Source organism: Schistocerca serialis, chromosome 11, assembly GCF_023864345.2.
Source record: "Schistocerca serialis cubense isolate TAMUIC-IGC-003099 chromosome 11, iqSchSeri2.2, whole genome shotgun sequence".
NCBI classification, from domain to species: domain Eukaryota; kingdom Metazoa; phylum Arthropoda; class Insecta; order Orthoptera; family Acrididae; genus Schistocerca; species Schistocerca serialis.
In genome coordinates, this window is record NC_064648.1 from 207,674,104 (window position 1) to 207,687,667 (window position 13,564).

The 13,564-nt window shown below is 43.5% G+C and overlaps 1 protein-coding gene across 1 annotated transcript in view; it reads left to right on the forward strand.

Moving 5' to 3' along the window:
* Positions 1–13,564, forward strand: part of LOC126426662 (serine/arginine repetitive matrix protein 2-like) — a 288,117-nt gene that overhangs the window by 224,982 nt on the left and 49,571 nt on the right. Inside the window, exon 21 of the mRNA XM_050088547.1 lies at positions 10,008–10,280. Within this exon, the coding sequence (XP_049944504.1) occupies positions 10,008–10,280 (273 nt within the window). The remainder of the gene's footprint in view (positions 1–10,007; positions 10,281–13,564) is intronic.

The window sequence follows — 13,564 nt, forward strand, 5'->3', positions numbered from 1 at the left end:
TAATACGCAAATTACAGTAATTCTTTAACCACAAGTATATCACTTAATAAAAGTAAGTCTTCTGGTCCAGACTCTCTACTAATTAGGTTTCTTTCATAGTATGCTGATGCATTAGCTCCATACTCAACAATCATATAGAACCATTCGCTCGATGAAAGATCCGTACCCAAAGATTGGAAAGTTGCACAGGTCACACCAATATTTAAGAAAGGTAGTAGGAGTAATCCCCTAAATTACGGGCCCATATCATTAATGTCGATATGCAGCAGGATTTTAGAACATATATCGTGTTCAAACATTACGAATTACCTCGAAGGAAACGGTCTATTGACACACGGTCAACATGGATTTAGAAAACACTTTTGACACTGTACCATACAAGCGGCTCGTAGTGAAATTGCTTGCTTATGGAATATCGTCTCAGTTATGTGACTGGATTTGTGATTTCCTGTCAGAGAGGTCACAGTTCATAGTAACTGATGGAAAGTCATCGAGTAAAACAGAAGTGATTTCTGGCATTTCCCAAGGTAGTGTTACAGGCCCTTTACTGTTCCTTACCTATATAAACAATTTGGGAGACAATCTGAGCAGCCATCTTTGATTGTTTGCAGATGACGCTGTCATTTGTTGACTAATAAAGTCATCAGAAGATCAAAACAAACTGCAAAATGATTTAGAAAAGATATCTGAATGGTGCAGACAGTGGCAGTTTACCCTAAATAACGAAAGGTGTGAGGTCATCCACACGAGTGCCAAAAGGAACTCGTTAAACTTCGGTTACACGATAAATCAGTCTAATGCAAAAACCGTAAATACAACTAAAGACCTACGTATTACAATTATGAACAACTGAAATTGGAAGGAACAGATAGAAAATGTTGTGGGGAAGGCTAACGAAATACTGCGTTTTATTGGCAGGATACTTAGAAAATGGAACACACGTACTAAGGAGACTGCCTACACTACGCTTGTCCGTCCTCTTTTAGAATACTGCTACGCAGCGTGGGATCCTTAGCAGATAGGACTGATGGAGTACATCGAAAAAGTGCAAAGAAAGGCAGCACGTTTTGTATTATCGCGAAATATGGGAGAGAGTGTCACTGAAATGATACCGAATTTGGGCTGGACATCATTAAAAGAAAGGCGTTTATTGTTGCGATGGAACCTTCTCACGAAATTGCAATCAAAAGCTTTCTCCTCCGGATGTGAAAAAATTTGTTGACACCGACCCACACAGTGAGGAATGGTCACCACGATAAAATAAGAGAAATCAGAGCTCGTACGGAAAGATATAGGTGTTCATTCTTTCCGCGCGCTATACGAGATTGGAATAATAGAGAATTGTGAAGGTGGTTCGATGAACCCTCTGCCAGGCACTTCAATGTGATTTGCGGAGTATCCATGTAGATGTAGATGTAGGTAATGACAATTAATGAGATGTTTTTGAGAGTTCCTCAGTTTACTGGTGCTCGGAAACGGCATATGTACGTATGGGTTTCAACTGAAAGCGCCTCACAGCTATGCAATGAACGGAAATGGCATACATGTAACGTATGTGGCGTTCTGCCATCTCATCGGTCAATGTTCAATCGCACGTTCAGAATTTTTGACGTGCTCTGCATGTTCAGAAAGACTCCGCAATGTGCTATTCCACACTGTGATATCAGAAACTCGGCAGATGGCTTTACAGTCCTGCGTCAATGTGGTCCCGATTGATGCACAGATCTCCTTATTACTGAGTCGCTGGATCACAGAACTCCGCCACGGCTGGTGCTCCGCGGCACGCAGCATCGCTTGGCGGGCTCTGAGCCCCTGCTCGCTCTGACATCACAAGCAGCTGTCTGGTGTCCCTGGAATATCTCCGACATAAATCACCACGTCAGTCTGAACGGAACACAATTTTCTTTTACCTGTAATTATTATTACTTAAACCCAGGGCTTAATTTCAGCCAGAATACATTCCGGCATTTCCCAGACACCTTTTTTCTTTTTAACAGTTCAGCACTGCGGAGATTTGAAATAGTACACATGTATTAAATCATAACGTAACTATAATTTGCCTGGCGCCAGCTCAAGTGAACGTGACAGTGGGTCGCCAACGTGATGTGATGGGCGGGAGGTACTGTGAGTGTGTGTGTGTTTTTTTTGTGTGTGTACGCACGTACAGTATACCCAAGATAAGTTGAGTATCATTCCAAAGTTGTGATCGGTACTATCGCCTTTTGTTTACGATTGACAACAACCTCAGCGATGTAGTAGCAAGGCGACGTCTCATATTATGTGTGTCAATGAGAAATAAATAACGTAAGCTGTATTTGAATGTGAACATCTGTATAATGTGCTTCCACAAAATCATTTTATTCCGTGTCGTAATTTTAGTCATAGCTACCAATCAAATTTGCTTATGGAGCACACGTGACTAAAAGTTGGCAGCCATTTTGAGCCGATACGTCCCTTTGCCCTTGGCACTTTTGACCTTTCAATCTTTATCTGCCCGCACCCTTGTTAGAACATGGTTGATGCTAAACAGCAGGGGGGAGCCCCATAGGGGGCAAATTTGAACTCCCAATGCAGAACAAACAGAGGTGTATATGTTTGACCCTAAAGTCTGTCTGTTTGTCTGTCTGCTCCAACATAGTTCTCAAACAAAAGTTCCAATTTTAAAGCCTTTTTTCTTTTTTATTTGAAAGCTGGTTGTAAGTCTTATCACAAGTCTCTCTCTGTGTCCGGTGAGGAGAGGGGGGGGGGGGGGGGGGGGGGGAGAGTGGTAGAAGGGGGCGCATTCTGGCACCTAAAAGTTTGGAAATTAAGCACTGCTTAAACCTAGTCTTCCACAGTTCAACTCTCAGCCTTACATATGTTTCTATGAACACCAACAATCTCAAGTCAGCAGTAAGGACACGTATCACTAACTCCCATTGACCAACACGCGCATTTGCATCCTTACACCGTCTAGCCCAACACTGGGCCACTGGTACATCTGTGTGTCCCAGAAATCTGGATCCTTCCCAATTTCACCAGCCAACCAGGTGGAGACTCTTAACAATGCTGCTTTCAAACACTGTCAGGTGCTGATAATTCTGTTTCTCATGGGTTACGTACGATCTCCCTGCCCTTCACAGCAACCATTCGACATCTGACACTGTTCGAGACCCTTAGGGACCCTGACAGGCACAGTAATGACAGTAAACAATGACACTAATGCTTTCTAGTGGCTGTTCCACCTGTTACAGAGAACTTCAACTCTCATTATTTATTACCCACTGGTGGTGGTGGTGTGTCTGTGTGTGTGTGTGTGTGTGTGTGTGTGTCAAATACATTGACATCTGATGATGTCTTTTGTGTGCTACCTTTTTTTGCCAGGTATTTAATTAAAAATAAATAGTAGAAATAATATCAAAGCTCTATAAAGGTCCTTCTGTTATGTGCTACTAAGTGCTTAATTAAACTGGGTACTGACATGACACTATAATACATAAAAAATGCTTACAGATGAACTTATATTTTTTGTTTCACTTTGCCCTACTCTTCCCTACAAGGCAGTAATTCTGTCTCATAATTTTATAACTTATTCATGGGAATTTGCAGTCTCATACAGTTATTTCAGTATCTGACATTTCAGCATTTGCCTGGTGACTGAGAGAGAATGGTAGTGTGATCTTCAGGACTGAAATGCCTAATTTACTATTGCTGCCTTTATTGTACCACCCTCCATTTCCGTGCCAGTGCAACCACTGATAGATTCTGCAAGGGGAGCACTCATAAAATTTTGTTTATCACTTTGCATAGATCAAGCAGCAACTATTCTTCTCTCCATGCTGACCCTCCAAAATGTCACATTTTTTCCAACAGTGGATGACTTCATAGTAAACTCAGGTGTAAGAGTCTACAATTTGGCTGTCCAGGAAACATTCCAACTTGTACATCACCTCAGAGTCATTCCGGAAATGCCTGCCACACAATGGTTTCTTCATCTGCATCTACATACATACTCCACAAGCCACCATATGGTGTTTGGCAGAGGGTAAGCTTATACTGCTGACAGTCATTCCCTTGCCTTTTCCAATTGCAAATGAAGCAAGGGAGAAATGGCTGTCTTACGTTTTTCTGTACAAGTCCTAATTTCTCTTATCTTATTTCTGCAGTCCTTCCGTGAGATGTACATTGGTGGCAGCAGAATTGTTTTGCAGTCTGTTGCAAATGCTGGTATTGCAAAAAGAGTGTCGTCTTTCCTCCAGGGATACCCATTAGAGTTCATTGAGACTTTCCACATTACTCATATGGATTTAACAAATCGGAAAGAAATACAGTGGCATGTCCATGAACTGACTTGATGTCTTCCTTTAATCCTCTCCGGTGGGGTCCCAAACACTCGAGCAGTGCTCAAGAATGGATTGCACAAGTGGGATCATCTTTATACATGAGACTGAATGAGGTGGTGTGGTGGTTAGCACACTGGGCTCGCTTTCAGAAGGGTGACAGTTCAAACCTGTATCCGACCATCCTAATTTAGGTTTTCCACGATTTCCTTAACTGCTTCAGGCTAATGCTGGGATTGTTCGTTTGAAAGGGCAAGGACGATTTCCTTCCCTAATCACAGCTCATGCTCCATCCCTAATGACCTCAATGTCGACAGGATATTAAACACTAATCTCCTCTTCTTCCTCCTCCTTTATAGATCAGCTACATTTTTGGAGAACTCTTCCAATAAACCAAAACCAACCTTTTGCCTTCCCTACAACAAGTCTTATATGTTTATATCATTTAATGTTGCTTTGCAAATTGAACTTAGATTTTGTATCAGCTGGGTTTCACACGATCGTCTTTTTCGAAACCCATGCTGATTCCTACAGAGTAGATTTCTAGTCTCCAGAAAAGTCATTATACTCTAACACAATACATGTTCCAAAATTCTACAACTGATCGACGTTAGAGATATAGGTCTATAGTTCTGCACATCTGTTCGACGTCCCTTCTTGAAAACGGGGATGACCTGTGCCCTTTTCCAATGCTTTGGTACGCTACGCTCTTCTAGAGACCTACGGTACACCGCTGCAAGAAGGGGGGCAAGTTCCTTCGCATACTCTGTGTAAAATTGAACTGGTATCCCATCAGGTCCAGAGGCCTTTCCTCTTTTGAGCGATTTTAATTGTTTCCTGCTGCATGCGAGTTTTCCACACTTCAAACGCTGCCGCGAACACTGAGTCCGGGATAGCCTTCAAAGCCCTCATCGTGGTGGCTCGGATCTCCTCCAGGGTACCACATGACAGTGCCCTTTCAGGGAAGTTTTTAGTTTGGGGAACAAAAGATAGTTTGGTGGGGCTACTTCGGGACTGTAGGGGGGCTGGGGAATTGTTGGAATCCATTTCTCGGCCAGGTAGCTGGCCACCACAAACCAGGTGTGACTCTGCACATTGTCATGATGCAGCTTCCAATCATCGCCGAGGGCTGGCCTCACGTGATGGACCCTGGCTTTCAGTCTGCGGAGTACTTCGCAGTAAAAAGCACCATTGACAGTTTGGCCTCAGGGCACTGACGTCAAAAAACACAATCGGCATGGCTTTCACCTTCGATTTGCTCATGTGAGCCTTTTTTGGATGTTTGGATTCGGGGATGCTGTGGTATGCCATTCAGCACTCGTGTGCTTTGTCTTTGGGTCATAATAAAATACAGTTTTCGTCTCCGGCGATAATGTTACGAGGGCTATCCACAAAGTACATTACGTTTTGGAATTAAAAATAAATAAAGTATTGGAAATTTTTTTTATTATATACAGGTGAAAGACACACTTAATTACTACTTTTCTACATAGTTGCCATTTAAATTAAGGCACTTATCGTAGCAATGGACGAGCTCGGAAATTCCTTCGTCGTAAAATTCGGCCACCTGCGCCTTCAACCATGTGGCGACTGTCTTTTGGGACAGAAAAGGTGTGATTTTTGTGGATTTCCTGGAAAGAGGCACTACGATAAACTCTCAAAGGTATTGCCAAACTCTGCACAACCTCAGGAGAGCAATACAAAACAAGCGCAGGGGAAAGTTGGGCTCAAAGATCTTGCCGATTCACGACAACGCCCGGGCCCACACGGCAAATGCCACTCGTGAAGTTCTCGAATCTTTTAAGTGGGAGTCGTTTCCTCATCCGCTGTACAGTCCTGACCTGGCACCGAGTGACTTCCACTTATTCCTAGCAATGAAGAAGTGGTTGCCTATGCAGCGTTTTGATGACGACGCACAGCTTCGAGAAGAGGTAACCACATGTTTGAAGGCGCACGCGGCCAAATTTTACGACGAAGGAATTTCCGAGCTCGTCGATCGCTTCGATAAGTGCCTTAATTTAAATGGCAACTATGTAGAAAAGTAGTATTTAAGTGTGGCTTTCATCTGTATATAATTAAAAAAAATTCCGATACTTTATTTATTTTTAATTCCAAAACGTAATGTACTTTGTGGATAGCCCTCGTATCTTAAAAAAAAAAAAAAAAAAAAATCTGGCAGACCTGCTGATTCAGATCATCCACGACTCCTTACAGTGGCTCCAACGCCATGGCAAGGAGGTGATCTTTTGCTGGATACCTGGCCATGTTGGGATACAGGGTAAAGGCATGGCTGGCAAAGCTGCCACGGAAGCATGTTGGGATGGTGCTGTCCATCAATGTCCCATCCCGTCGCACACCATTATCTGACAGGTGCATCATGCGTCAGTGGGAGACTGAACGGTTCCAGGTGTCGGACAACAAACTATATCGCTCAAACTGATCACGAAAGCTCGGAGGACTTCGTCTGAGCCTCGCAACTGGGAGGAGGTTTTGCTTACCAGACTGCGCATCGGGCATAACCCTTTCACACGTGGCTTCCTCCTCCAGGCGGAGGATCAACCTTTCTCTGAAGTTTGTGGTATGCCTCTTTCAGTGCAGCATATTGTGGCTAAGTGTGTCCCGTATACTGATAATAGGGCAGCCCTCGGTCTCACGGGAGATCTGCCCACCGTTCTCACAGATACCGATACCAGTGTTAACAGAGAGGTGAATTTTTGTGAACTATCAGGCCTCATCCCTAAACTGGTGGGGAATGGCGGCAGACTTTAGTATGTTATAAACTGCTCTGCACGTGGGGACAGCCTTCATCCCCACCCGTGAGATTTCGTGTCGACTTTTCGTCAAGGCGCTGATGACTGTGATGTCGAACGCCCCCTCAACCCAACTCATCATCATCATCATCATCATCGTCATCATCATTGGAGGCCAGCCAGTTAAAATCCCGGGGATGGATGAAATTTTCACTGCCAGTATTCGGCTGGCAAGGAGAAGAGAGGTGGTGGCATAAAATTTCTCATCGCCAATCTTTGCCCTGATGTCCCAGATTAAATTTCAAACCTGTCTGCAGTGTGTCATGAGATGAGGTCATGTGACAGTATCGATGGTGATCTGGCTGTCAGATGGGGATGTTAATTTCGGCACCTCCCTTGGTGCTCTTTGAAAGGAATAGTCGTGTGTGCCTGCACCAGGTTTCACCCTCTCCCTTTTCTGTCACACACACACACACACACACACACACACACACACACACACACAGCACATACTTTGCAGCCGTTTCCACTATACAGGGCTATTACAAATGATTGAAGCGATTTCATAAATTCACTGTAGCTTCATTCATTGACATATGGTCACGACACACTACAGATACGTAGAAAAACTCATAAAGTTTTGTTCGGCTGAAGCCGCACTTCAGGTTTCTGCCGCCAGAGCGTTCGAGAGCGCAGTGAGACAAAATGGCGACAGGAGCCGAGAAAGCGTATGTCGTGCTTGAAATGCACTCACATCAATCACTCATAACAGTGCAACGACACTTCAGGACGAAGTTCAACAAAGATCCACCAACTGCTAACTCCATTCGGCGATGGTATGCGCAGTTTAAAGCTTCTGGATGCCTCTGTAAGGGGAAATCAACGGGTCGGCCTGCAGTGAGCGAAGAAACGGTTGAACGCGTGAGGGGCAAGTTTCACGCGTAGGCCGCGGAAGTCGACGAATAAAGCAAGCAGGGAGCTAAATGTACCACAGCCGACGGTTTGGAAAATCTTACGGAAAAGGCTAAAGCAGAAGCCTTACCGTTTACAATTGCTACAAGCCCTGACACCCGATGACAAAGTCAAACGCTTTGAATTTTCGGCGCGGTTGCAACAGCTCACGGAAGAGGATGCATTCAGTGCGAAACTTGTTTTCAGTGATGAAGCAACATTTTTTCTTAATGGTGAAGTGAACAGACACAATGTGCGAATCTGGGTGGTAGAGAATCCTCACGCATTCGTGCAGCAAATTCGCAATTCACCAAAAGCTAACGTGTTTTGTGCAATCTCACGGTTTAAAGTTTACAGACCCTTTTTCTTCTGCGAAAAAAACGTTACAGGACACGTGTATCTGGACATGCTGGAAAATTGGCTCATGCCACAACTGGAGACCGACAGCGCCGACTTCATCTTTCAACAGGATGGTGCTCCACCGCACTTCCATTATGATGTTCGGCATTTCTTAAACAGGAGATTGGAAAACCGATGGATCGGTCGTGGTGGAGATCACGATCAGCAATTCGTGTCATGGCCTCCACGCTCTCCCGACTTAACCCCATGCGATTTCTTTCTGTGGGGTTATGTGAAAGATTCAGTGTTTAAACCTCCTCTACCAAGAAACGTGCCAAAACTGCGAGCTCGCATCAACGATGCTTTTGAACTCATTGATGGGGACATGCTGTGCCGAGAGTGGGAGGAACTTGATTATCGGCTTGATGTCTGCCGAATCACTAAAGGGGCACATACCGAACATTTGTGAATGCCTAAAAAACTTTTTGAGTTTTTGTATGCGTGTGCAAAGCATTGTGAAAATATCTCAAATAACAAAGTTATTGTAGAGCTGTGAAATCGCTTCAATCATTTGTAATAACCCTGTATATGAAGGTAGTATCTGTTCCCGAAAGAACAGTTACCGTTCTTGACCATGCAGCTTTCGCTAGAATGAAATGATAATTAAATGGGCACCCTAGCTGCAATCGGGCATTGATATACTTCATTGGGGACATGTTGAAAACGTGTGCCCTGACCAGGACTCGAACCCAGGATCTCCTGCTTGCATGGCAGACGCTCTATCCATCTGAGCCACCACGGGCACAGAGGATAGTGCGACTGCAGGGACTTATCCCTTGCACGCTCCCCATGAGACTCACATTCCCAACATGTCCACACCACTACATTCATAGTGCGCCTAATAGATGTTTGCTCATCATACTCATTGCTCGTCGCAGATTAATCTACCAAGTCCTGTAAGAGTTTCGGCATAGCGTGCACGTTCACACAACAAGATCAAGGGCCGGGAAGCCATATTTTAACTATATATGAAGGTAGTAACTGTTCCCGAAAGAACAGTTACCGTTCTTGACCATGCAGCTTTCACTACCTTCATATGTAGTTAAAATATGGCTTCCCGGCCATTGACCTTCTTGTGCGAATGCACTCGCTATGCCCAAACTCTTACGGGACTTGGTAGGTTAATTTGCGACGAGTAATGAGTATGATGGGTAAACATCTGTTAGGCACACTACGAATGTAGTGGTGTGGACATGTTGGGAATGTGAGTCTCATGGGGAGAGTGCAAGGGATAAGTCCCTGCAGGCGCACTATCCTCTGTGCCCTCAGTGGGTCAGATGGATAGAGCGTCTGCCATGTAAGCAGGAGATCCCAGGTTCAAGTCCCGGTCGGGGCACACACATTTTCAACATGTCCCCAATGAAGTATATCAATGCCGAATTGCAGCTAGGGTGTCCATTTAATTATCATAGAAACGTTTCCAATTAGGTGGCTGGATCTGCCCAGGGAAGGGGGGGGGGGGGAGTCTGCCAGCATTCATCATTCGTACTATATGACTTTATTTACTGTACCGACTTTTTGTAGGAGCAAAACATCTTGACTGTGCAGTGAGAATGAGGTGCTCAGTATGCTGTCCTTACAATTGCAGACAGTGTGGAGTCTGACGTGTTCCTGCCAAATTCGCCGCCGCCCGCCACTTCTGCTGCCAACTACGTGAACCTGTCCGACCTGGGCTACGCGTACGGCTACGGTTACGGTTACGGAACGTCTGTGGCTGCGGAGCGGCGCAGGCCGTACGGTGTCGTGGTCCGGCGCAGCGCCCCGCCGGGCTCCGTCACCAGTCCCACCGGGACTCCCGACAGGCCACTCCCGCCCCTGCCGCCGAGTTCGAGCGGCGAGCTGTCCGGCAGCAACTCGTCAGGTGAGTGTGTGACGGCACTGGTGCCTGCCTGGCATTCAGCTCCCTAGTTTGAAGTGAAATACAAAGGGTGTTCAGAATGTAGGGAACATTCCCATCAGACTCCACTAGGTGCACACCGATCACGTATATTTTGGTATGTGCTTGCTCGGCAGCTCAGTCGGCATTCGTCAGTGACAGCGGGAATGTCTCTGCGCGTCTGGTTTTTTCGATATTCTAATTTGAAATGTGCGCCGAATTGAAAATCCCGCCAGTTGTGAGGTGCAGTCTGCGGTACGGTTTTTGTTGCCAAAAAACCTAAACTCTATAGTAATTTATCGTGAAATGTACGGAAACAACATAATGAGTGAATGCTCCATCTGGAAATAGTGGATTCGGTTTAAAAATGGCTGAACCGATGTTCACGATGAAGAGAAGAGTGGACGCCCGAACATTGTGACTGACGACCTTGTCGCTAAAGTTAATGAAACGATCCGTGAAAACTGTCACTCTTCACAATAACGGAGCTTTCGCTTTCTTTTCCACAAGTTTCACGGACTTTGTTGTTTGAAATTGTCACTCAAAAGCTAGGCTACCACAAATTTTGTGCACGATGGGTGCCAAAAATGCTTACCGAGCACCGTAAAGGACAGTGAATGGGGCAACGTTGACATTTCTGGAGGCCTACCGCAAACATGGTGACTCATTACTGGATAAAATTGGAACGTGGAGCAACCGTAAATTCTGCTCGGTGCTGTCAAACTTTGCACAGCCTTAGAAGAGCAGTTCAAAACAAATGCCGAGGAAAGCTGATGTCCAAAATTTTGTTTTTGATCGACAATGCCCGACCTCACACAGCAAACTGCACTAAAGGACTTCTTAATTCATCCAAATGGGAAATTTTCCCTCATCCACTGTACAGCCCCAATCTTGCACCAAGCAACTTCCACTTGTTTTCCTAGATGAAGAACTGGCTTGCAACGCAGCGCTTTGATACTGACGCGGAACTGCAGGTGGGCGTGACTCTCAGGCTGAAGTCTCAGTCGGCAGAATTTTACGATGAAGGTATCTCAAACCTTGTCCACCACTATGATAAGTGCTTCAATGTGTTTGGTGACTATGTGGAAAAGTAGTATGTCAGTCACTCTCTCAGACATGTATAATAAAATGTGTTACTTGTACTTCATTTGTTTTTTAATGTAAAAAACATTCCCTACTCTCTGAATAGTCCATGTATAACTGTTACTAACACTTTTTCTTTTTACCAGTACTCTGACTTGTTTGATATGGCCCACCACGAATTCTTCCCTTGTGCCAATCTTTTCATCTCGGACCTGCACTTGCACCCTGCATCATCAGTTATTGATTCAATGTATTCCAATCTCTGTCTTCCCCTACAATCTTTGCCCTCTATAGACTCCCTCTTGTACCATGTAAGTTATGCAACGATGCCTTAACGTGTATTCTATCATCCCATCACTTCTTCATGTCAGTGTTTTCCATACATTTCTTTCATCATTGATTCTACAGAGAATCACCTTATCGGTCCACCTACTTTCGAACAGCCTTCTATAGCACCACATCTCAAGTGCTTTGATTCTCTTCTGTTCTAGTTTTTCCACAGGGCATGGTTAATTCCACACAATACCTTGCTCCATACATACATTCTCAGAAACATCTTACTGAAACTGAGGCCAATTTTTTATACTAATACACTTCTTTTGGCCGAGACTGTCGTCTTTGCCAGTGCTGGACGAGCCCTTTATGTACAGACCAAATTATGTGTCTCTGTATACTACCATTTGCCAAAAACCTTGTTGAACAGTGCAAAACATAAAAGATCAGATGTGTTAATGAAATCTTGGTGTTCAAATGGTGCCAGTATCACAATTCAGTTGATATGTATGATACCCCAACCTGAAACCAACTTATGGCATACCAAAAATAAATATTCTTATACTCAACTCATAATGACAAAATACAACAAAAATAACAACAAAATACATTCATTCTATCAAAATTATTTTTAAAACTCTCCAAAAATTACTCATTAAATTATATGAAAATACAACCAATTTCCAGCACACATTACAAAACACCAAAAATCCCTTAAGTTCTTGACTGTTTCTATTGCATTAAATTTCTAGTTGCTTTGGCAGACTGATGAAAATATTAAGTAGGTTTGTTGCTTATAATGAACATCAAAATCAGTAATTGTTGAACTTCATGTAATCAATAATGTGAACAAAATTCGATTGGTTATAGATAATTGTCTGAGAAAATTAAAATAATGTAAGAAACTTCCACTGTTGTGTTAATTAGCACTATATTTTTGTTTGACAGTAATTATCTCAACAAAAAGGGAAAGCTGCCTAAGTGTTGCTGTTATAGCAGTGATTTCCATGTGCATATTTGTTTGTTAGTTTATTCCCTTCAAAACCATGTGAAGCCAAACTGTGATACAAAAAACATCAAATCACATTTGCAATTCATCAGATGCATTCCTTACAAGTCTGAACCACTTGTAAAGTTACTGACCTTTTTTGGATGCCTTGCAAGTGTCGTAGCTGTTAATCTTCACCAGTCTTCCTCCAATAATTGTTGGGTGAATTAAAAAGTTAGTAATCTTCATAAAAAACTGCCAGAAATTACTGTTTTGTTAATTCACTTTTATTTTTTTTAAACACAAAATTATCATCTTTTAAGCAGCAATTTTCACAGGTAATATCACACAGTACAGGAACTCAAATAGTCCATGAGTGGTCTACCAAAACTTTACAAGTGGCAACACAGACAGCTAACATCTCACCAGCTTAAACACAATGACTAACTGGTTGAATAAACTGAATGGCACAGCAATTACACACACAAAGCATTACATGATAGTTATTATCAAACACTGACTAAAACATAGTAACTAAACACTTTTACTGATCAACCACAACTGACTAATAACATAGCGACTGTACCGATAGAATTTTCATCAGTGACTGACTGATGCTTTGTGTGAGACATCTACACAGAGAGAGAGAGAGAGAGAGAGAGAGAGAGAGAGAGAGTGTATATATAAAAAAAAACAAAGATGAGGTGACTTACCGAAAGAAAGTGCTGGCAGGTCGATAGACACACAAACAAACACAAACATACACACAAAATTCTAGCTTTCGCAACCAACGGTTGCTTCATCAGGAAAGAGGGAAGGAGAGGGAAAGACGAAAGGATGTGGGTTTTAAGGGAGAGGGTAAGGAGTCATTCTAATCCTGGGAGCGGAAAGACTTACCTTAGGGGGAAAAACGGACAGGTATACA